Consider the following 26,042-nt stretch of genomic DNA (forward strand, 5'->3'; position numbering starts at 1 on the left):
CATATAGCTAGAATTTTTCATTTGCTGTATGAGAAATACTTTTTCTAATGTAGATTCTTGAATGTTATCCAAAATTCAACCCTTGATGTATTTCTTTAGGGTTGCATTATAGGATTAAGATTACTGAATAAAGGGTTGAAGAGATAGTACAGCAGGTAGGGCACTTGCCTTTCATGTGGCTAACCTGGGTTTAATCCCTGGCACCCCATATTGTCCCCTTATCATCGCCAGCAGTGATCTCAGAGTGTTGAACCAGGAGTAAACCCCTAGTATCACTGAGTGTGTGCCAAAAATAAAAAGAAAAAAAATTACTGAGTAGAAGTATATGAAAGATTCTTGCTGTTTTCACATTTCTATTTAGATTATTCTACTTGTGTAAAAACTATATGAGACATCTTGATGGATTATCACTTGTATAATTTTTCATTGTTTGAATTTGTATCTCTATAGGATTAACCATTTTAAGTTATTTTTTCCATGCCTATTCATTTATCAATAAAAATAAGACAGAACACTGTTCTATAAAGCAAATTTTAGCAATTTAAGATTTTCTAGTGAGCTCGTGCTGTGATTTAGTTATATTGTACTTAGGTGTCATTTTTAACTTGTTTGTTGAGAATACTCAGAAAAAAAGTTTTTTGTACCAAGTAGCAGGAAATTCCAGTCATTAATGATACAGGGAAGTATGTTTTAAATAAGGAACATTGTTAAGAAAGAATGAAACATGAAAATCTCAGATGCAAATTTCATTTGCTGATATAACAGCACTTACAGATTATATATTGTGACTTTATGCTGTTCTAAAAACAGGCTATTCTGATTTGTGTGCACACACATTAGCTTGTAAGGAGGAATCACCCCTTTCTCACTGTTTAGTGTATATCTTGACAGACTCAGGAGTAATTTTATTCAGTGGGTTAAAATCTGTCCTCTTCAAATCATTTCAAATAAAACGGAGGGGGGGGAGGGACTTATTGACACTGGTTTCCCTGTCCTTCCCACATGTCCACGTTGTCCTGTGAGCACACCTCTGTTTTGGGCATCGTAAGGTATTTACTGATAGCTCGCTCTTTCCCAGACCTGGGATTAAACAGTTCTCCGAAGAGCCAAGTCATGCTGCTCCGTGGACAGTGGCGTCTAGAAATCAATACTGGATGCTCCATTAGTGAATGTTTTTAACTTGTTGAAATCATGATGTTTTAGACGCATCTGCCATCCCTTTCCAAAGGCTGTTTCTTGATAGTCTTTAAAAATCTGCCCATTAATGGTCCAGAGATGTAGAAATGAACTGTGGATGTTAATCGCTTCTATGTAATCTTCCTTGTGCTATCTGATATGGAAATGTCTCTTGCTTGATTATGGGAACTGCTGATGACTCAGTCATTTCAATGAAGACAGGAGGGTGAGGTCAGGAGTATTTCTTTGGGGCTAAGAAAGCGAAGTATAGGTCACAGTAAAATGTCTGTGTTTCTTCATTTTTTCAGTGTCACATATGCATGTATTTAAGTGTCATTCTTTTGAACAATAGGGTGTTGCTATTTTTACATAGTTAATCCCCATTATTCATAAGTAATACTTGTTTTGGTTAGCAAAATATCCTTTATTGATATTCATTCATAGAATATTTAAGTATTGCATATAACTGGAAGGAATTGGATATTTTATGAATAATTGTGTCTGAGGAGAAACTTTATTTCTAGTTTACTCTTTAGAATTGTACAAATAAATTGAGATAAACAAAGCTTCTGTGAACTGGTTTTCTGAAACAACTTCAGATTAGTATAGACATAGTTTAAGGTTTTACATGATGTTAGAAATCACAGAAAAACTATGGAGGGATTATTGAAATGCAGTTTTGAATATAGAAAGGATTTTAAAAATAAATAGAAAATCTGTACATACCTTTAACCATATAATTTCTTTGGACATTTTAAAATTTTTTAAAAATTTTAAAAAATTTTAAAATTTTTATTTAAATTTATTTTTCATGAAACATCGTGAGATGCAATTACAGACTTACACACTTTTGTGATTACGTTTCAGTCATAGAACGGTCGAGTACCCATCCCTCCACCAGTGCCCATTCTCCACCACCAATATTCCCAGTATCCCTCTCGAACTTTCTTTTTTTTAATAAGGCAAAGAAACTGTATGAAAAAGGAGCAGGGAAAAAGATGCACCTCTACGAAAGAATTTAGTTTCTCCAGAGAAAGGAAAGAATCCTGTAAAGAAAGGAAACTAGGTCCCTCAAAGTGGGATATGTGGCTCACCCAGGATGGAGCACGAAGGCTTTGCTCTTTAAGGCTAACTTTATAGGCCGTCTCCAAGCTGCGTCCGCTTGGGCCTTTTTGTGTAGTCAAGAGCCTGTTTCTGCAAGAGGAGGAAATAAGAAACTATACTAACATGACTTTTTAACTTTTACTCTGAAATAACTTTTGCATTTTGTAAAAAGAATCTCCGGAAAGAATACACAAGAGACTAATGAAATAATAATAATAAAAAGAGCCTAGTGCCATTGCTTGGGTGTGTCCAAGGAAGCGACACAGATGCTATTTCTTCCTAGTCCAGGGAAGGCCATTGTTCCTGTTGGGATTCCAGCCTTCGGCCCAAAGGAGGGGGCTGCTGGCCTGAGCGCCTTTTCAGATTGCTTCTTAGTCTTGGACTTCTTGACATTCATTGTCAAGGCGCCCCCTACTTGGCCACCCACTCCACTGTTGGGACAAGGACCAACTTGCCAGTAGCCACATGGTGGCGGTAACAGCAGACAGGACTTCAGAGGGTCCTTGGGTAAATCCAAGGTCATGTTCCCAGCATGGCTTGGTTCCCACGGGAACTCTGGGCTCACATAGAGGACTGCATGGTTGAGAAAATCATTTGGCGTATTTTTTGGTTGTTAAAACATCCAGTATTTTTTCTATTTCTAAAATTAAGTATGTTTTATGTTCAAAGTTAGGTAATAAGGTTACAGTGTTTCACCTAGTAGTAGTTGTGTTAATTTTCCTCACCACCACCCACATGCCATGGCCCTCCATAAATTATGTTACCACTGGTTAATTTAAGTTTCAAGCTAGAAGTTAAACTAAAAACAACAACGACAACAACAACATTAGCCTGACTGTTGTTTATATCTTTATTCAAGTTTTTTTTTTTAGAAACAGGAAAATATCTCTAGTGAATGAGCAGATCTTACATGACTGATAAACACTGTTCATGTAAGATCTGATAGCCATATTTTTTGATAGAAATAACCATAAAATACACCAAATGATTTTCTTATGAATACATATAGAAACACCATACTTTCTTCTAATTTTAATACCGTATTTTATAATTGGGCTGGAGCGATAGCACAGCGGTTGGGCGTTCGCCTTTCATGCGGCTGACCCGAGTTCGATTCCTCCGCCCCTCTCAGAGAGCCCGGCAAGCTACCGAGAGTATCGAGCCCGAGCGGCAGAGCCTGGCAAGCTACCCGTGCGTATTGGATATGCCAAAAACAGTAACAATAAGTCTCTCAACTGGTGCCCGCTTGAACAATCTATGAGCAATGGGATGACAGTGACAGTGACAGTGATTTTATAATTGACAGGTTCGAGTTTTGAAATGTATGTTTAAGTATTTGTATCTAAAGCCGTGAGATTGGATGGGGTGGCATGGAAGAGGACCTGTAAGGCTTCTTGGAGCGCACTCTAGGGACATAAAGCACGACTGTAGGAAGCTTGCCAATACAATTACCTTCTTGTATTAGTCAGGTAAAGGGAAGGTTCTTCCTCTGGAAGGCCTAATGTTTGATGCCGTGAGCTGGAATTCTCTTTTGGGTTTGGAAGCGGGTGCCTCCCAAGCGCTGCTCAGGGGGTCTTGGGGCTATTGCCAACAGCTGTTAGTCAAATGCTCAATGTGAGGGTCCAAGGATACAGTGCTGCTTCATCTCTGTGATGCTGGGGGCTTCCAGGGCCACCTCAGGGATGCTTAGGGGCTGCATCAGGACCACAGCTGGTGTGTGGTATTTGGGGACTGCCGGGTCCACACCTGGTAATGCTCTCGAGGTCGTATGGTGCCAGGGATCAAACTTGAATTGGGTACATGGGAGATATGTGCCTCCCCACCCTCCACTATCTCTGTAGCCCCAGAAATAGTAATAGAAGCATAATGATACTTGGGAGAATGGAAATGATAGTGATACTGGTTTTGGCTGACAGAGCTTGGAGTTAGCAGATGGCAGATACAAGAGTATCATGCTATGTTTGATGCAAAGTTTTAGAAACATTGCATAAATGTCTAATTCTTAAGTGCAAACATCAGACAGGATGAACAACAGGAATTTGGTAATGCTTAAGTAATAAAAAATCTCCATCTTCTATTCTTGCAGAGCTCTACAGTCCCGGTTGCTTTGGACAATGGATGAACAATCCCAAGGAATGCAGGGGCCACCTGTTCCTCAGTTCCAGCCGCAGGTAAATGGTTACCGTACGGGCTGGCACCAGGCTATCTACAGTGAATGGGCAAGGGAGAAACCCGTCTGCTTAGAGTGGCCTTAGGAACTAAGATGACTGGAAATGCTCATTTCCAGCATGGACGTTTTAGTTAACATTTTAAAATTGGGCTTAGCATGCTTAATTCTAATATGCAAGGGTTTCTTTAACTTTTTACATCTAGTGGCCCATTTGTTGGTGTTGGGGGTTCCTGTTAGGTTTAAGGGGAGAAGAAAAGGTGAGGGGTGGCAGCCAGAGTACGGACTTGTCTGCCTCTGTGTGGGCGACTGCTCATTGTCTTCTTTTTCTTTTTCTTTTTCTTTTTGCCTTTTGGGTCACACCGGCTATGCTCAGGGGTTACTCCTGGCTCTGCACTCAGGAATCACCCCTGGCGGTGCTCGGGAGACCATATGGGATGCTGGGAATCGAACCCGGGTCGGCCGCATGCAAGGCAAACACCCTACCCGCTGTGCTATCACTCCAGCCCCCCTGCTCACTGTCTTCTGACACCTTCCATCGCTGCCATTTTACTTAGTCTTTCCAGTCCTAGAGCATGTCTCCTGTTAATGCTAGTTGCCTTGAGTTTTGTAGCATAAAATGAATGCTTCAATAAAAACCACACACATGCTATTGAATTGCATTATATGGCCTCCTGCATTTGTTACGTAGTCTTGACATAAAGGTCAGTATGGATTGACACCCTTAAAATGAAAAACACCTGTCTGTTCCATTACTTGGATATCTGTTTATGGTGACACACACCAACTTGGCTTATTGTGATGATCCTTGCAGTATGTATTCAATTGTCAAGTCATGTTGTACACCTGAAACTAATATGTCACATAGCACTAATACCGCTATTAAAAATAGCAAGCACCCCGACCATAGCATCAGCACCTCGTTTTCAGAATTATTATTCATAAAGACTGTATTTCTTGGCTGGATGTTCAAGGCATTCTTCAGTGTGTCTTAAATTTACTCTGCTAGCTTTGTCCCAACTTTGCTGAGGCAGTGATTTTGCAGTTGTTTGAAAAACTGCTAACTGCACTTTCGAATGAGTTCTGTGGTCAGACAGGTTTGGGAAACTTGGGTTAAGAGCCGTTCCTAAGCTCAGTTGCTGTCTACTGTGAATTTCCAAGGGGGAAATAGATAGTGGGTACAGTGTTTTCTGAGTTTATTTCACAATAGGCTGGAGCAATAGCACAGTAGGTAGGGCATTTGCCTTGCATGTGGCCGACCTGGCTTTGATTCTTCTGTCCCTCTCGAAGAGCCTCGCAAGCTACCTGTGGCATATTTGATAAAACAGTAACAATAAATCTCACAATGGAGACGTTACTGGTGCCCGCTCGAGCAAATCGATGAGCAATGGGATAACAGTGATAACAGTAATACAGTGATTTCACAGTGGGATCTTCCCCTCCCACCCTTCCCTCCACCCTCCTCCCCTCCCTCCCCCCTTCCTGGTTCCCCTTCTTTCTGGCTCCCTTTGCTGTCACCTTCTCCTTCACTTCTCCCTCTCTTTCCTAATAAAAATGTGTAATTAAAAGCCACCTGGCATTTTGGGATTTTTTTTTTAAAACTGACCTTGCTGTTCTTTGCTGAACCTGTCTGAATTTCCTATATTCAGAAAAGAGATATTTTACCTCTAATTACATTTAACTAGGGTGGGACCAGTTATAGTTTTAATCAAAATGATGGTTGTTTCTTTTTTGGCTTAAACCCACCACCTAGATTCTGTTGGATAATAAACTGTCCACTTGAAGCAGCGTCCAGCACATGTACTCTGAGTGTCTGCTCACACGCACGTACCGGCAGAGTTGCTTACTATTTGAGTTGCTTGCTAAGACTGTGCAAGAAGCACTTCTGAAAATTAAGTCATTTATATGATGATTCTAGAACTCACAGTTTTGAAGAACACTCGAGTTTCAGTGGGAACAAAACCAACAAACCTCCTTTCATTTTTTGGCCCGCATTGTCACCCTCGGGCACCGGGCCAGGCCCAGGCCAGGCTGGAGTGACGTTTCAGATGATGTGCAGCGTTTTTTGCACCTTTTCACATTGGCCTCTTCCCTTCCGCCTCTGCATCCCTCCTTCCTTCCCTGGTGGGAAAGACACAGGGGGTCTGGGAGGAGCAGGACACGCTCCCCCCCCCACCCCTCCACCCCCATCTGCACACAGAGATGGATAGTGTGAGACAGTGAAAGCAAGACAGCCTGATGTGAGCTTCTAGGCCCATCGCTTATTAAGTCTTTGAGCAATGCTCCTGCCCTCCGTAGCATTATTTCCCAAGGCTGGGAAAGGACAGGCTCTGTGCGGGGTTGACAACCTTCTTTTGTTCTGTTCCACACCATTGGCCTGAATAACGGGGGTGATCAGGCAACATATGGTTAGCTGAGTGACTTCTTCCACTTTTGTAATGCTAATATAAGTCCGGACACAAACAGAAAACTCCGGGATGTCAGCTTTCTATGTGTCAAACACCAATTCCCTGCTGTAATGATGGGTGATGTATATTCTTGGCATATCTTTGTCTTGTTTTGAGATGACTGGGCTCACCCCATAATGTGTGATATGTGGTCTCATTTTTAGTAAAGTGCACATTCCTCTTAAGGTTTTGAATGTGAATTTTAAGTGTCTGTTACATTTTTTTCACATTACTGTCATTCTCTGGAACTTAGGGTATTTTTCTCCAGCAACTTCCTCTCATCCCCTTCCTTTTTTCTTTCCCCTTTTTTTTTTAAAAAAAAATATATATATACCAAAGCCTAGAAGATACTAGAAGGATACTTTAATTAGAAAATTATCTTATTTACTCTCATCACTTTTGGACTTTTGTTTGCAAAGCAATGAATTTAATTGAATTCAAATAATAGGGACTGTTTTAAAGATGGTGACAGGAGAATCACTGTCACTGTCTCACTGTCATCCCGTTGCTCGAGCGGGCACCAGTAACATCTTCATTGTGAGACTTGTTGTTACTGTTTTTGGCATATCAAATACACCACGGGAGCTTGCCAGGCTCTGCCGTGCAGGCGGGATACTCTCGGTAGCTTGCCAGGCTCTCCGAGAGGGATGGAACCTAGGTCGGCTGCGTGCACATGCCCTACCCGCTGTGCTATCGTTCCAGCCCGACAGGACAGGAAAATAGGGAGATACTTTTTAGCTTCCCAGATGGTCTCTTCATTTCCAGTCTAGAGTTTTCTTCTGTTCTCAGCACACACATATATCTAGGGGTTAGAGATGTGGTTCGGTGGCCGAGCACTTGACTTGTGATGTGTGAGGTCCCAGCTTTGGTGCGTAGCATCTCCTCCAAAAAAATCCAGGGGCTGGAGTGATAGGATCGGGATTAACGCTTGCCTGTGGCCACCTTCAATCCCCTGGTACAACAGCGTCTTCCTAAGAACTGCTGGGAGCAGCTCTCTTGCATGGCCAGCAGAGCCTTAGAGTGCCGCCCAATTTCTGACAACCCCCACCCCTCTCTCTGTCTCTGTCTCTGTCTCTCTCTCTCACACACACACACACGTGTACACTTAATTCAGCACACAAAATTTCAACCAAATTATATTCGTTTTAAACCTTTCCACTGTTCCCCATTAGCCCACCCTGTCCTCATCTACAAGTCTGTAGTGAAAAGACTGCAGTCCTTGCTCAGTCAAAGTCAAAGTCACATCTGCACACCCACCTCTGCTGCGTCTTGGTTGACATGGTCCCTTTTGGAAAAGTGATCACTGTATTCTTCTTTTTTTTGTTTTGTTTGTTTATTTATTTATTTTTGCTTTTTGGGTCACACCCAGCGATGCTCAGGGGTTACTCCTGGCTCCGCACTTAGGAATTACTCCTGGCGGTGCTCAGGGGACCATATGGGATGCCAGGGATTGAACCCAGGTCGACTGTGTGCAAGGCAAACGCCCTCCCCACTGTGCTATCCACTCTGGCTTGTGGACTGGAGCGATAGCACAGTGGGTAGGGCATTTGCCTTGCATGCGGCTGACCTGGGTTTGATTCCTCCTCCCTCTCGGAGAGCCTGGCAAGCTACCGAGAGTATCCCTCCCTCATGGCAGAGCCTGGCAAGCTCCCTGTGGCATATTCAATATGCCAAAAACAGTACAAGTCTCATGATGGAGCCGTTACTGGCACCCGCTTGAGCAAATCGATGAACAATGGGAGGACAGTGCTACAGGACAGTACTTCTTCACTTAGAGCAGAGGTTCCCAAACTTTTTTACCAACTGTCCCCTTTCCAGTAAAAATGACACTCAGTGGCTCCTAGGAATCTCCCTTCGTTAAGTGGGTAAACAGTGCTCGCCTCGTGGTGCCTGAAGGTACTGTTTCTCCCCTGGATCACTCCTTTCCCCTATCCCCTCTGATGACAGTATCATTCATGTTTGGAAACACTGATCAGGAGTAGAAGCTTTATCTCTGGCCCCCAGCATGGTACACAGAGCCCACCGTGGACATTCATGAAATACTTGTTTGTCTTGTTTTGGAGGCGCTGGGATTGAAACTAGGGTAGCTGAGTGCAAGGCAAGTGCCTTTCCTGCTGTGCTGTTTGGTCTCCCAGGAAATATTTTCTAAGTGGATACAAACTTTATTTTATATTAACCCATTTTCTTTCTTTTCAAACACAACCTTTTTTATGAAAATTAAATACCTCCCAGATTTCTGCTTTGTCACGTAAGTAGCCTTCTGTATTCTCTGTGTTTTTCTTTTTGTTTTGTTTTTGAGCTTTTGATTTTGCCTTCTTACTCTCCCTGGGACATAGGGACCTCTTTCCCCAAGACACTCAGTGCAGGGGAGAGCCCTTCCCTGACAGACAGATGCCTGTAGATACCAGGAGATGGAACAGCAGGTTGGGCTTCTCCTGCCTCAGAGCCTCGCCTTTGGGTGTGGAAAGGGGCGGGATTGCTGCACGGAGACTCATACCTTCCAGTGCTGAGCTGTCTCTTCCTTTATCTCCTGACCTCTGCACTGTCCCTCCCGGGACCTCCTGGCTCGGCCTCCTGGCTCACCTTCTTCATCTCCACGTCATGCCCGTGCTTGAGTCATGGTTGTGCTTGAGTCTTGGGCTATCGTCTTGTGCCTTTGTGGTATATGCTGATGTCTGGGCTGCATTTTGTGTCATTCTCAATCTTGGACTCTGATTGTACTATTCTTTGTATTGTGCTCTTTCAACTCCAAACGGAAGGTCAGTGAGAGAGAGAGAGGTAGGAGTCTCAAGTGGAATTTAGGGATATTTATCCAGTAATTCTAATCGTAATGAGCATAAAGATACATGATTATGTATCCTGATTACATTCCATGATAGAAATCCTCAGGAAACTGTTTCAGTGGAAGATTATCTAGCTAAATGTTCTAAGATTATATGTTTTTGAAGATGACAAATGATTGTTCTTAGAAAACTGATTATTGAATACTTCCTTCCAATGTGCTTCTCATATGGGACATGATTTCATATGATTAGTGCAGTGATAACTTCTGTAGGTCATATTTTATTACCAGTGGGTTATAGATAATGATTTCTTTACAAATGTTTGTTCGTTGGATTAATTAATCTAGATGCAAGTTAATCTAATTTCTACCTGACCTCTAAGCATTCAATCATGTAACTAGATACTGTTAATATTTCTTACATTTTGGTTAAGGTTTACTTTAGGAAAAAACTATGGCAATATAGAATACTAATTAAGTCATAAAATGAGAAATGATTTGATTTTAGTTGAGTTTTGACTTTAGACAGTTCATGTTTACATTTTTAGAGGTATGATGTCTTCAATTAGAAAAAAAATTAACTCTAGAAATGTAGAATTAGAGTGAAAATATGATAAGAATTCTCTCATTTGCTTCTTTAGAAGTTTGTATTGGAACAGTTTTCATAGTGATATGGACAGGAATGAGGCAACATTCATTCAAATTATTTTAAAATTTTATTTGGAATTGCATTCAGCGCCTAAATCTAATTATAGTAATTGCAGTGATGAAAGTCATTCAGTTTCTGAGGACGAATTGTATACCCAGATTCTTTGTGTTGGTGAATAAAGTAAATTATCTTGATAGGCTTTCAGCTCAAATGTTGCCTCCTGAAATGAGACAACAATTTTTATGTGGCATTAACCGTAGCTCCAGTCATAGGTTAAGATATGATTTCTATTTTAAAAGAGGAATTTGAAACATATTTTTAACATTGATAAATTTGCTGGAGTAAGTTCATATATTTCTATGGTAGTTATTTTGATAATCTTTTTTTAATGAATATATGTAAGGTAACATGTTTGCTCAAAAGCAAATTATTTTACATTTAGAATACCTTTATATTTTGTCTTCTTTTATATAGTTATTATGTAAATCTTATAACCTTTTCATGACAGCTTATGTTTCACAAATCCACATTAAGAAAATTGGATAAAACTTTTTTTCCACCTCTGTGTGGAACAAATTGTGCGTCCCGTTTCTCTACTCCTTGATTGAATCTCATTTAGTTTAGCAAGACTAAAGAGGGGTGGAGAAGGAGTGCCTGGAAGATTTATAATGGCTTGTCCAATGGCGGGTGAGGGGAGTACCGGGGTCAGGTTTTCTTAGCACTGACTTCTAGGGCCAAAACATGGGGCAGATTGGACAGCGGATAAGTTTTGCCAGAGTGAGTGATCCAGGAGAGCAGTGGTGGCTGATACTGGACGTTACTTTATGGAGTGCAGGCGTTAGTGGGAGGAACATGTCAAGAATCACGGAAGGAAACAAGGTCTAAGCATGAACTCTGAAATCAAAAGGCCCGGAGAATTCTCAGGTTTCCTTGTATTCTGACTCTGTGATGGAGGATGTTATTTAGCATCTGTATGTTTCACTTAAAATCAATCAGTGAATGATTAAAAAGAATGACTCCATTCCATGGGCTGATATGCAACTTTTAGTTTGGTGCTCAGTTTTATAGCACTCATTAAATGATAATAATGGCAACACGGTGGCAAAGTTCTATCAGACAACTCTCTTGCACACAGATTTCTCTTCCCATTGCCTACATCTGTGTATGTAACCTCGAGTACATTTTTATTACCTGTAGTCTGTTCAGACTGCTGCTTCATTCGCCTGTCTTGTCCCAGGAATTCCTCCCACGTCCTCAAGCTGAAAATCTGTGAGTTATTTCTTTCTCTCCGCTTTCCACACATCTTCCCAGATTGTATCTTCAGTTCTTCCTGCTGTCCATTGAGTCTGTAACTCTCAGGTCAAGTTCATTTCTTCTGTTCAGTCTTCCTGCTTCCACTGTTCACTCAGTCACCCTCCGCTAGATTCCTTCTCCATATTGTTTTTGTAAAATGTATATCAGATCACGGTAGATTGATTGCTCCTCAACCTAAGACTCAGTTTCTATACTCTTGCTGTCAAAATGAGCACTTCGTGACTTTTGTCACTCCTTATTTCTGTCCTCTAACTGTCTTCATGTTCTCTATGCTCTTGCAAGGTATCTTTTTTTTCCTATTTCTTGAACACATTTTCCCTGAAGTCACTTTTTTTTCCAGCTGCTTTTTTTTAAAGGCTAAATTCCTCCCCTCTCTGTCCCTCCCCCCCGCTTTTCCTTCTGATAACTGATAATTTCATCGCAGTGTAAATGTCACCACCTCAGCAAGGTTCATCCCTGAATGATCCCATCTAAAATAACCATTTGCGCATTTTCCAGTTTATCTCTATTTTGTGTTCTTGCATAGTACCTAAGTGTGCAGAGTAAAATATTGGGTATGATTATTTATTCAGTCTTTTATTGTTTTTGCATTATGTATTTTTTCAGAACTCTCCCCTGTTAATATTTTTGGAATAAATTTTAAAAACCTCTTGCCTCTGTTTTCCCATTTCTGTTTTTACAGTGAGAGGTTACTTCTCCCCATATTTAATTTTGTCAGGTGATGCTCATGGGGAATTGGGAAAATGATAATGTCTTTGCCATTAGTGAATTATTTTGTTTGTTATAAACTGAGAGATATAATTAGCATTGTGGTTACTATAATTTGGATATAATAATTATTATGCTGGGGAATATAACTAATGACAGTTAAATGGTGAAATACTATAGTCTTTTAAATGTTAATATGATAATTGGTTATATTTGTATACTCATTTTCTTACACTATAGTGAATTTTTGCTTGTGTGAAAAGGCTGATGGTATGTTGTCTTGATAGATCTCATTCTGCAATGCTTAGTAATCTTCAGGTTACTTAAAAAAATCTTTATTGGGGTAAGGTGATTTACAGGTACTCCTAAGGTACTCCTTTAGAAATTATTTTATGCATACATATTCCAGAACCCCAGCCACCATCAGAGCCCCTACTTCTTCCCCACCAGGGTCCCAAAGTAGTTACCTTTGAAATAATTCGAGAAATGAGGAGATAGTTTTTTTTTTTTAATGGAAAGAAGCATATATACTTAGATTTTGTTGTCATGTTTGGGTTTTATTGTTTCCAGTGAGGTTTGTGGAAAATAATATGAGTTTTGTTGGATATTGCTGGGAAGGATATTCTGGCTTAGAGCTTGGCGATAAATAACAGTCGTCTCAAGATCATAGCATGAGCTGTATTGCTGAATAAATTTGAAGGATATTTTGAACTCTGCCATTCTTAAATTTTAGTGATATCCCGTATCAATACTGAGTATAAATGTGTTAATTTACATAGTTGGTAATATAATAAATTATCAGCAACAGATGATTTGCACAGCAGTGAAAACCTTATTAATGATGTTAAATATTGTAATTAATGCTGACTCGTATATTCGATCATTGATAACAATACCTCTAGGAATTCAGGACATAATTTTCTCTCTGGAGAGTCTATTGAATCCATGCTGTGACTCTTCTAATTTCCCCAGAGAAAACTATTATCACAATGTTATCCTGAATTATCTTATTGCTTGCTTAATGCTCTTGCCTTCAAATTTGAAGTAAATTAAATTAATTTGAGGCAGTTATTAATTGTCTAAAGAGTCGTCACCTGTGCGAATAAGAGCCGGTGTCACTACTGAATGAATTTTATTTTTAGATGAAAAGTACTTGCGTGAAGGAAGAGTCAACACAGACTGATGTGTCAGAGTTAATCCCAATTACTTAGGCAAGAAGTGGTGTTATGTGATTAGAGTGCATTTAGCTCAGCACAGGCTTCATTAATAAGAATGTAGAACATTAAAGGTTTTATGTGCAGTTTCATTCACTCTAGAGTTTAATTTTTTAGCTGTCACATGCAATTTTAAGTATATTATATTGTGTTTCTGTGATTACAGAATGCTTTCTGTAATATAGCCTGTAAGCTTCAGACAACTTAAAAAAAAGGCTAAGCATAGTAATAATATGCAACATAAACTGTTCCCAGGTCAGTTTTAATCATGCCCCATTAGGTAAGGACTTGTGTGTACCTTCTAGTCAGTGATTAAGAAATAGGGTCATGTGGGCTTGAGACCAAGAATTTAATCCACATGTTGATTATGATCCCACAGCACTACTATTATGATTCGATGCGTGCACACACACGTGCACACACTCACCACACTCACACACTAAAACATGAGACCTCGGTTAAATGTAGAGTCCCTGGTGATCACAGTAATCAGAGCGTGAGAGCCGGGGCTGGAGAGATAGTACAAAGAGCCAAGCTTGGTCTTTGCGTTTTGACAAACTTCCTGTGGAGGGAGAGACACATATGTCTAGACAAAAAGTAGAATCCAGCGTGATCGAGAATCTCGCTCAGATCCTGGGTTGGCTCAGCTGGTTGGAGTTGATTAACTGCTGTCGGTGGCCGTGGGAGGGGAAGGGCAGCAAAGCCGTGCAGCTGCAGCGATGCAGGGCTGGCCAGCGTCTTACAGACGAACTGGGATTTGTCAGGTATAGAATGTGAATTTTTTCCAAGGACATGGGGACAAGCAGATACCTTGCATGAAGAGGTTAGAGGTCATCACTCAGGACAAATGGGCATGGCTGATAGCTGCAGCCTGTGGGGTGGTGGGCGTGATGTGCAGGATAGGAATGTGACTTAGAGCGCCTCTGGCCTAGGTTTGGCGTAATTTTTACAGCAGGACAACTTACTGCTTTCAGAATATCTGAAGGTCCTTTCAGTGACTTTTCTCAACCCCCAGAGCCTTTGTATATTGCTCAAAAGGAAAGAAAGAAAGTAAAAAAGGAAGAAAGGAAGGAAGGAAGGAAGGAAGGAAGGAAGGAAGAAGGAAAGGAAGAAAGAAAGGAAAAGAAAGAAAAAGAGAAAGAAAATAATTGTGATCATTAAGAGGATCTGCAGGAGACCAAGACTCACTTAATATAATTAAGAATGGGGACATCTAATTTGAGTGATTTTGTTTGGCTTAAATTGCAATACTGATCTGAATCTCATCATTTCGGTGACTTTTTTTAAATTCCCCTTCTATAATTCAAGTGCCTCCCTAATCCATATCAGCCTAATCCTTGGTGGCAGTTCATCCCTCGACTGCTAAAAATACAAGGAATTGGACATCATTGTGATGTCATTGCGATGAGTTTTTTAATCCCCTCATATAACTCGAGTGCCCCCTAAAAAGTAAAAGGAATTGGAGGTCTTTCAAACAAAGCTACACAGCTCTTTCCTAAGAGGGGCAAATGAAACAAAAAGTTCTTTACTTGAGTGGGAACTCACTAGGTGACCGTTTTTGTTGATACTTCGGTTGACAGTGTCAAACTCGGAGCTGCCTGCTATCTCCTGCTGTAGCGTGCGGGGCATCACCAGGAAGGAGGGCTTTGCACCCGAAAGAGCAGAATCATTTCCCAGGTCCATATATTACCTGTCTTGTGATCTCATCAAGGAGACCTTGTTTTTAGACAAATTGCAGCGTGGCCGAGAGACCCAGGGGTAGTTGGAGATGTGCAGCTATGCTCCTTCTCATGTCAGCTCTCCATGTCTACCCTGGGTGACAGGACATGGGAGCAGATGAGACAGGCTGTCACTCACCCACACTGCCCTTTGAAGAAAGGCTATGAGGGGGGAAAGGTGCCGTAAATGGGCTGTGAAGTTTACATACACTGCCCACTGTTAAACAGATTACGTCTAATGAAGTGTCTAATGCTCAGGCCATATCAGCCTAATCCTTGGTGGCAGTTCATCCCTCAACTGCCAAAAAACACCGCCCTCTGGCCCTCTCTCACCACTCAGGCCGCCAAGCACAGGGAGGTGCCCAGTCTTAATAAACCAAGACAGTGTGCGATCTGACATGCAAATGTAGGTCATTGCATATGTAAATGTGTGATTACAAACCTGCATGCCAAAACACATTAGTGAGACTTTGCTCTCAGCATGCGGTTGTCACACTGCCTTAGCAGTTCATGCTAATATTTGTCAGTTACGGTGCAGACAGAATATGGAATTCCCAGTCAAATTTCAAGTGTTCGGATTGTGTGAGAAGGTTTCGACTGATGAAGTTGTATTTAACTGTTGAGATTGGCAGGTTTATCCTCAGCAGAAAAGATGGTCTCCGCACATACGAGGGTCGAAGTAGTTCTGTTTCTTAGATGTCGCAGACCTTGCACGTGCATAGAGTCAGACAGTGTTAGAAAAGCGTGACTAACCACTAACCCGTTCCCGCCTGTAAAAATGATACTTTAAAGCTAAGATGCCAAAAATCTGAGAAATGGCCCCTTTGCAAGTTTCCTTTGTTTAGTTGGTGCCATCTTGTCGCTGTGACACTTAATGATAAATCTCAGTAACCATAAAGAAAAGTATCATAAACAGCAGGGCAGGTTGTCTCTCATATTGTGATCATCTTTTTCCCCACCTTCTGGCACGCACGTTCATTTTCGTGTCACTTTCTTTTACCCTTGTTGTTGCAAGGACTGGGACCGCGCAGTTGCTCAGAGTTCTGCACACTTGGTTGCAGTGCTGCTCCGTGGTTGCACACTCCCCTGCATTGCTTGGACACACTTGGTTGTGGTGTGCATCACGGTGCTGTGTCGTCTGGATTCCACTCAGGGGTGTGGGGTCAGACTTGCTGCCGCAGTGGCTCTTTACCACTGAGCCACAGCCCAGAGCTCTCATTTTCAGCCCTTGTCTTCAGTCATCTTTTCCTTCTTCAGAAAAGACGTTGCAAATATTGAAGTTAGAGTTGCAAATCTCTGTGAATCGTCATGTGGAGTTTTGTAAAATTGGGTCATGCCCTACGTGACTGAGGATGGTAGGCTATACTTTGGAATCACCTAGCTAGAGGTTTGATTCGAGAATCGTGTAGGATTAGATGAAATTAGGTAGCAGATAAAGTCTCAGCGCAACCTGAGGAGAATTTTATAAAGTTTTTTCCCCTTCTTTTGCTAGCACAATAGAGTAGTGAAATTAAATGAGAAAAACAGTGTAGGGATTAATGCAGTGCACTGCTCACGGAACAAAATAACCTTCTGTATAAGCCACGGAGGAGTTATCAGTCTTATCAAAGGTTCATATGATGCCTGGAATTCGTGTTGAATGTGTAGAAACGAGTGCTATGTTTGATTGAATTCATATCTATTTGATGCTCGATATCCTTAAGAGAGTGCCTTAGTCTGCACAACTGAGAATGTCATTCTTATTATTCGGAGAATAATCCAGAGAATAGTCCAGAGGGATGCAAACAGGGTAGTAGAAAGCTTGGAAAGGTATATTTACTAGTAATTCAGTAATCTTGAGAAGACTCATGTATGTTTAGCCAGGAAAGAGTAGCTACTAGGGCATAAGATAGCTAAAGTAGCTATTTTATTGTGTTTTATATATGTATAGACGCTAAAAATAGGCGTGTCAGGAAGGGCATAAAGGACCCAATGTCTAGGGTATAATGTTGTCGTCTGAAGAATACAAAATGTGCAGCTGGAAAGGATGTTCGGCTGATTTATCCTATGACTGACTTTATCCACGAACATACAGCACGAGACAATAAAGAATGTTTGTACAAAGAGAGGGTTTGTCTTAAAATTGGCACAGCAGTATTGTATCAGTTCCCTTAGTCAGTTCGACTTAACATAGTTAAGGCAGTGCCTGTGGGTGACTGAGCTTATATATCTAACAGCAGAAAATATTTCAGATTCATCTCAACTTCTTTAGCAGCTAGCACAGAGCTCAACACAAATTCAACAGACTAAATACCTGTTGATAAATGAAAGGGCTTATTTTTCCTAAATAGCAATGGCAGATAGTTTAAAAAGCATATTTATGAACTGGGTGAAATAAGCCAGTCTGAAAGGATTACATATGCTTCATGATTCTGACTTACCATGTCCTAGAAGAGGCACAAGTGTGTAAGAACAGTAACGGTAGTTTAGTAAGGAGAGACTAACAGCTATGATACAGAAGGTTTTATTTTATGTTTAACTTTCTTTCTATGTGTTGGGCTCACACCTGGCAGTGCTCAGGGCTAAACCTTGGCTCTGTGCTCAGGGATCTCTCCCAGCAGGATTGGGAAACCGTATGGTTCTGGGGATTGAACTTGGGTCGATGTGTGCTAGGCAAACACCCTACCTGCTATACGACTGCCCTGGCCCCTTACAGAGGATTTTAAAACAATTAAAATACTTTACAAGAATCTCTTTGGATAAGTAGGTTTCATCATGGGTTTATCCAGACCTACAGTATATAGGTCTGAAAGTGAGCCCAGCTTGAACTGTAGATGTAGGGCAGCAATGATAGGTCCTAGTAGGTCTGTGGATTGCAACAGAAGGGTTATCCTGGTGAGATGTTGATAATAGGGAAGGCTATACTGATAGGAGGGGGTCTATTTGAAATTTTTGTACCTCCTATCAATTTTGCTGTGAACTTTTCCTAAAATATTTTAGTTAAAAAATTAAAGTGGTGATCGTAAACTGCCTGTCACTAGAATTCAGTAATTTCCAAGAAGTCTCCCAAGTTTTTCATGCATTATCTGGCAAGCAGAATTAAGTGAAAATGCATCCACATACACGTTTATATCTAGATAGGCCATGTATAAATACTTCTTTACACTTAGTCTCAAATATTCTTTAAAAATTTTTTTTCCCAAGAAAGTTCTAGATTTAATGGAGCAATTAGATTGGTGAACTAAGGGCTGTTTATAAACTTTCTATCTAAACTTTCAAAATCCTTCTCATCCTCTGACATTTCATATCCCTCTGCCTTGTTTTGTTCTTTCCTTTTTAGCCTTTGCTATCACTGTATGTTTTTCATATATACTTGGCTTATTATTCGCTTTTTTCTCTCTCTAGTGTAAGTTCTTTGGGGGTATAGGAATTATTGTCTGTTCAGATTGCTGCTGGTGTGTGAACAACCAATGATGGTATGAGTAGGAGTTCAGTATTTTTTGAATGAATGGATGTTTATTATAGGACACTTATGGGAAAGCAATCAGTTACTATTGTGTATTGCATACTGTGTGATTGAAAACTTTTCTGACTTTTTCTATTGCAGAAGGCCTTACGACCGGATATGGGCTACAATACACTAGCCAACTTCCGAATAGAAAAGAAAATTGGTCGCGGGCAATTTAGCGAAGTTTACAGAGCAGCCTGTCTCTTGGATGGAGTACCGGTTGCTTTAAAAAAAGTGCAGGTAAGATGGTTTTCATTCTATAAGTCCCTGTAAAAATAATATTCTGTGACTGCTAGAGAAGAGTCTATCCCCGAGAAGTGGGTAACAACATTCTTCAGTGGGGAGTGCTGAGCAAGTTAAAATTGTCCTTTCAGAAGCTTGAATTGAGCATGGTGCCCATTTTAAGTGAATGTTCAGTTTCAGTATTACTCCCAGCTTTCCAATGGAGCTGGTTTTGTGGACCCTGTGTCAGCCGTGACAGCAGCGAGCAAAGCTCTCCCAGCTGCAGAACTGAAGAGACAGATTTGAGTTCCCACCATCGCCTCTAATTGGACATGTAACTCGATGTTATCTCCTCAGCCCAACTTTTATAGCTGTGGGCTTCACACTAGGAAACTAGACTCATAAAATGAATTGCTTGAAGTTAGTAAGGGGCAGTCAAAATGTAGGTGCCAACGAAGAGAACTACCTTGGGCAATATATGAAGGGAAGTCAAAGTCAACTTTGTTTATCCGGGACAAAAAGTAGACAGAACTGAGGAGTGGATGGTTTTTATTTAAAATCTCCATGTTGTAGTCGTGTTGTTCTAGAACGCACTTGACTCTGCGGTTCAGATGCTCTGTGTTTTCCTCAGATTTGTTATCTTGCTCCAGTTTTCCTTGTCTAGACCTTGACCCTGCTGGACAGGGGCTCCAGAGCCTCTGCTGTGCTCACCGGGCCCCGGATGCTTCACTTACCTTCTGGACTTGGGAAGGTCTCCTTGCACTTGCCTCCCCCCCTCCTTTCCACCTCAGCATATGTGACATCCAGCTTTCCTTCCACATTTCAGATCCTGTAGTCACTGTTTACAGCTTGCCCGAGAGCCCCTGTTTCACTCTTTTTCTTGGCTAACTTTTCTCTTCTGAAGCCTGTGAAGCCAGAGTTTCTTCTTAGTTTGTTTTGAAATATCATGAAAAGATCAGTGTACTTGAAATTTTAAAAGTCAGAAATTTTATTTATATTTTTATTGAAATACATATTTGTGAAAGATTTCATATGGTATAGATGTACTACATGTAAAGAAGAAAAGTAGATTTTCTGTCAACTCCCCAGTTTAAGAAATAAAATATCAAGTGTATTTTTGATTTATTTCTGCCACTTTCAGAGGTCCTGGATTTTGTTTTTTCCTTTTATTTATGGTTCACCCATTTTCCTTATAAACTATATCTATTGTTTGTGCTTATATTTTTGAAACATTGTATACATGAAGCGTATTATATATGGTATATGTCACATTTAAAAATCTATTTGTAGATTCAGAAAGATAGTGAGTAAAGCATTAGTCTTGCCATGTGATCAACCTGGGTTGTTGGATCCCCGCTTCCTGTATCGTCCCCCGAACCCCACCACGCGTGATCCCTGAGCACAGAGCTAGGAATCTGCCCTGAGTATCATTGGGTATGACCCAACAATCCCCCCAAATCTTTAAATTATTTATTATATTTAATATTTTAAATTATATATACTTTTTTATATATCATACTTGGACAGTTAGTGTGTATTGGTGTATGTGGCTGTAGTTTCTCCTTTCTGCATTGTAGTTTGCTATTGTAATACTTGTGTAATGCTTTGATGTTTCTTTCCTGCTGAACACAGATTCGAATTTCTCTCCTGTTCATGCTTTGCAGCGGAATTGATGAGCCACAAGGCACTTGTGTGGCGAGTATACGAGTTAATACCAAATTCTCCAGAGTAGCACTGGTTGGTTTCTCACCAGCAGCATATACAAGTAGCAATGTTTTCTCTTTCACTATGCCACTTATACTTTAAGAAAACACAATAGGGGCTGGAGGAATAACACAGCGGGTAGGGCATTTGTCTTGCATGCGGCCGACCCAGGTTCGATTCCCAACATCCCATATGGTCCCCTGAGCACCGCCAGGAGTGATTCCTGAGTGCAAGGCCAGGAGTAACCTCTGTGCACGCTGGATGTGATCCAAAAAGCAAATAAAATAAAATAAAATAACATAACATAAAAAGAAAACACAATATATTATGATAATGAACATTAGCATGTTTCTGAAACATGACTTTTTGAATTGATTGCGCCTTTCATCCATCTTTAAAACACCTTTGGTGTGTGGGAGAGGAGATGCTTCAACAGGCTCAGTGCATGCCTTGCTTGTAGGCATCTGCCGTCCTGGTATTCCCTGGTCCCCGAGCACTGCCAGGAGGGACTTTCACGCACTAAGCTGAAGTAGCCCTTGGTACTGCTGAGTATGCATTTGCTGAGTTTCTATGGATCTGCCTAGTTTCTATGTATCATTAGCTCTAATACTAGTGGAGCTGGAATGATCAGACAGCCAGCAGGGAGAGAGCTTATCTTGCATGCAGCTGATTCAGGTTAAATTCCTGGGATCCCACACGGACCCCTGAGCCCACCAGGAATAATTCCTGAGTGCCGAGCTAGGAGTAACTTGTGAACATCTCCCTCTTCTCCCCTCTCCCAGGCCCTCCCCCCAACAAAAAGCATACTTGTGCCTTTATTCTAACCTTCAGGAGAAAAGGAGTGTTGGGAACAATGGAATATATTGTTCAAAAAATATCACAGGAACAAATAAATAAAAGAGAGGGGGTCTAATTTGCCATAAACAACTGATAAAGGGGGGCGGGGAGTATAGATGGTGAGCAAGCTTCAGCGAGAGGAAGTGTGGGCCTGCTTTCTGCCAATATGTGTGTCGTAGTTTCAGGAGATTGCATGAATGCTGCACAACAGTGGGCATTCGCAGTGGACATGCACGTCATCTATAGCAAGTGGCAGAGAACTGTCGTCATGGGTGTGTTTGAATAGGGTACTGAGGAGAAAGGATATGAAGGAGGGATCCCTCGCACAGTGCCCACTGGCCGGCGCGGTTCAGAGGGATTTGGACTACTTGCCAGTTGAAATGTGTTTGTAAAATTCTTCCTTAACCCACTCAAAGCCCGAAGTGGCAAGGTGGCTTCTGCTAGAGAGGGAACATGCCCTCCAAATTCCAATTCTCGGGCTGGTCTGTATTTCCTTTCTTCACCGTAGAGAGTCCTGGGTTTGGGGGAAGGTCCAAAGGGGCACAAAGTGACAAAAACACTTTGGTTATTCAGTTAAGAATACTAAACCCCGAGGCCTAGATTTTCTGATTTTAATAGACCTTCACAGAGTGCAGCTATCAATCTGAGCTGTTGGACTTGGTAGAATTGGAACTTGGTGCAACCTATGGATGTAAAATGGAGTTTTGGAAAACGTTGAAACCAGCAGAAAGATTTGGTGGTTTTGGTTTTGGTTTTTGTTATCACCTCGGCAGTGAAGAGTACTTATTCTGCTTAGAGATCACTCCTGGCAGGGCCCAGGGAACGATATGGAAATTGAACCAGGGTTGGCCACGTGCAAGACAACTGATCACAACCAGCATGGCCCATTGCATCATTGCCCTGCCCCCCAGGATAAAATAATTTCAGTGGTAAGGATGGAGTCTCACGGATATTCCAGTAGAGCAGTCATTTCTAAACTTAGCGATTTTCAAAATGAAGTCGCAGGCACTTCCTTTGTCTGTGGCCTACCTGGATTCAATCCCCAGCACCCCGTATGGTCCCCTGAGCCCAGCCTGGAGTGGTCCCTGAGTACAGAGCCTGCAGTAAGCCTTGAGCACTCCAGGTATGCTCCCCTCCCAAAATAAAAGCCATAAAATGAGCACACAGTAGCTTGGAGAGACAAAGGGAACTGCTGCTTTTCCCCAGGCAGCTCGGCTGGAGTGAAGGGCTGTGGAGTTGTCCCTGCTGCCTTTGCGCGTGCCTTCCGCGTCTTTCCAGGGATTCCGGTTCTGATTCTTGGTTCTGAAAAGACATCAGGTGTATAATCTCTGGGCGGCTAGGGAAGCCCCGGAGGCTCTCCCCCTTGCTGCCTGGGTTCGGTGGTCTCAGGCTGCCTCACCCATCCAGCGCGGCCGGTGCCATGGGGCAGATGAAGGAGGAAACGAGGGCCAAGCTGGTTGTGATCAGTTGCCGTTTATTCCATTCTCCCCACGCGCCTGTTCTAGTTTCACTAAGTCCCAATTCTAGTCTCACCCTTCCCCTCATTCCGTCTCCTCCGGTCTCTCCCGCTCATCTCTCCATGTTCCATCGTGCAGCCTGGGCTCTCTCTCTCCATGGGCCTGCTCCTGTATTCTTCTTCTACATTCTTCTCTCTCTGTCCTCCTTGCTCGTCTCTCCAAGCTCCATCTTGCGGCCCTGCTCTCTCTCTCATCTCTCCAACTCCCTCGGCTTTCTCTGAAGGACTCCCTGGCACTGGTGTAGACGCTACACCCAATCAGGTAGCAAAATTAACATACGAAAGCCCTTCCTGACTGCCCATTAGGCAGAAACACCACCTGGGGGTGTTCTCTTCACGTTAATTAACATCTTGATTAACATCTTAATTCTACTTCTTAATATTAGTTATTTTGTATGGGCACAGGAAGATATACTTATAAAATGGCTCTCCTGGGAACATCTCGCCATGGACTCAGACTACAGTGCTCAGGCCAGATTAATCATTCCTAACCCTAGCAGGTTCTGAATCTAGTTATTACTTTTTGGATCATGACAACATTTGTCCATGATCAAGCTCTTAACTTATAGTTGAGCATTATGACACTTTGGCCAGGCCCATTTTGATGCCAGGGTAGCACATAGCTCACAGCTTGCCCTGGCTCTGTCCAGTCCCTCGTCGGATCCTACTTTTGGGGTTCTAGGAAGTAAGGGCAACTGAGGCTTAAGTCGAGTGAACAAACGTCCAGGAGGTAAATATCATTCAGAGTCAATTAACTCCCAAGTTACTAAAGGATAGCGTTAACTATCTTCCTGTGTCCATGCAAAAAGGACATTGCTCTGAATTAACTATGCAAAGGACTTAAGGAGAAGAGAAAAACAATGTTTACAAGTCAGCAGAGCACAAAGAAGTTACAAATAAACACAAAGGATTGGGGGCACTGTGGTGGGAGTAACCCAGTAAACCTAAGCTCGCTGTGGCAAGGCGGGAAGGACAAACCAGTGTTACCCTACAACCGGGCTCCATACTGTCTCTGACATGCCTGCGGAGATCACAGAGCCCCGTCTTTGTAGCTCCTAGGAAAATGGAAGCAGCCAGGGAGGAAGTAAGAAAAAACAAAAGGTTCATTAGGTTTCTCCTGGTACCATCTGAATTGGATTGTTTTTACCTTGTTGAGGACATTTGAATGGAAGAGAGTTGATTTGCCCCCGCGTGTTTCCATTCAGTATCTGTCACCTGCTCCAGACTCCCCCTACCATTCCCTGAGATAGACCTCAGCCAGCCCTTGTCTGTGTATGGAATTCACATTTTTCCTTCTGAATTACGTCTTTTCTCTCTCATTTGTTAAGTGCAAAATATCGTGGCATCTTCTGGTTTGTGATTTCATCATAGAAGAGAGGAATGAAGTAATGATATTTTTAACTTATAAAAATATTTTTGTATTTATCGAATCACACCGAGATACAAAGTTACAAAATTGTTTGTGGTTGAGTTTCAGTCATAGGATATTTGAGCACCCATCCCTTCACCAGTGTCATTTTCCTGCACTTTGTAAAGATATTCTGAATTAAGAAGCAGTATCTTAAATCTTTATGAGGAAGAATACATTTGCGTTTTGGACATGCTATTGATTTTTATGATGCATTACACTGTGTTGAACAATGAACCCCATGGTTTTTCCTTACTTAAAGTGAAATATCTTAGAATATTGTTAATGGGGCTATTTTTCCTTTCTGAAGAATCCCAACCCTTCAAAGAACTTGTAAAGAAAAAAAGTATTGAATTTCCCCATGCAGCTTCTTATGTTAGATATTGTTAACTTATTCCAAAGGCTGTGCCACCGTTCACAGCTCTTTAGAATCCTTTACTTTGACTTAGTTCATATGTTTAAGTATTGACTTGTACAGTGTCTTTTCTTTGTTCGTTCGTTTGTTTTTGCTCATGAGTATTTAATGGGCCAGTTTAAAACTACAGCCAGATTCCCCCAACTTATTTTTCTACACTCCTTACTTTATTCCACACCATCTCCTTTTGAGAGGCCCTAAAAAAATAAAGTGCTAATCTCTGATGAGTTTCCTATTGTTTTGCCTATATGTGGGGAAAGAAAAGTACCAAATGCATGAAATCACCAAGAATTCTTAAGGGCTGACCATCGTTTGGCAATATTACTTCATATTTTTGAAACTCTCCCCATATCTTGTCATGATTCATTTGCCAAAATTAAGATGGTGCCCTCAGTGGTCAAACAGCTTGAAATGCCACATAGCAACGTTGCTGTCCTCCCTCTCTACTGCCTTTCTTTGCTGCTTCCCTTCTGCTGCTCAGTCAGTTCATTGCTATTGATCACCAAATGTTTGCGGGTCAATGTGTAAGACTTTGGGAATACTGAGATAAAATAACGGGGCTCTTGGGATTCCAGCAGAAGCTCGACAAAGATACCCCTCCAAACTCGAGGCAGGTTATACCTCCTGTAGTGGGAGCAGCCCTGAGATGCCCAGGGAGAAGCTGGGGGGTGAGAACGTCGTCAGAAGGACGTGAGTGGGTTCTCAGAGTCTCAGCTCTTGTTTTGGAGGATTAGCAGAGAATTGTTTTGATCTGATACAGTGCAGTATCTATTTTTTTTCTGTTAAGCTAATTGATGACAGTTATATAACTGAAATTGATTTTCTAGTTTGTTAAACTAATAACTCGTTATAATAGAATGAATTCTGGGTCTCTTGTTTTTTTCTTTTGTCCATTGACTTTTGCTACTGTAATGTTCTAATAGCACACGAGGTATTATCTTTAGTAATGCTTAATTGATGTTTTTTGGCTTAACTAAGTAAAAGTAAATGAATTGACTATTTTTGTGTTGTTGTGTTATGCTGTGTTATTGTCAGTGTTATTTATTAGAAGAGAAGCACTTTTGCATCTTTAAAACAATGTAATTAATTACACTGTGTTTAGGTCTACTTTTTTGGTTCAGGTGATCTGAAGAAAAAAAAATCTTCCTGAAAGGATGAATATTCTTTGATGCTT

General features: G+C 41.4%; 1 protein-coding gene across 2 annotated transcripts in view; it reads left to right on the forward strand.

The window, feature by feature from the left end:
* NEK7 (NIMA related kinase 7) overlaps window positions 1-26,042 on the forward strand; it is a 145,175-nt gene that overhangs the window by 49,556 nt on the left and 69,577 nt on the right. For both annotated transcript variants that reach the window (XM_055144859.1, XM_055144858.1), the window contains 2 exons: window positions 4,367-4,451; window positions 18,866-19,006. In XM_055144859.1, the coding sequence (XP_055000834.1) occupies window positions 4,395-4,451; window positions 18,866-19,006 (198 nt within the window). In that variant the 5' untranslated portion in view covers window positions 4,367-4,394. The remainder of the gene's footprint in view (window positions 1-4,366; window positions 4,452-18,865; window positions 19,007-26,042) is intronic.

The sequence above is a fragment of the Sorex araneus genome, chromosome 7 (assembly GCF_027595985.1).
Source record: "Sorex araneus isolate mSorAra2 chromosome 7, mSorAra2.pri, whole genome shotgun sequence".
In the NCBI taxonomy this organism is placed as follows: Eukaryota; Metazoa; Chordata; class Mammalia; order Eulipotyphla; family Soricidae; genus Sorex; species Sorex araneus.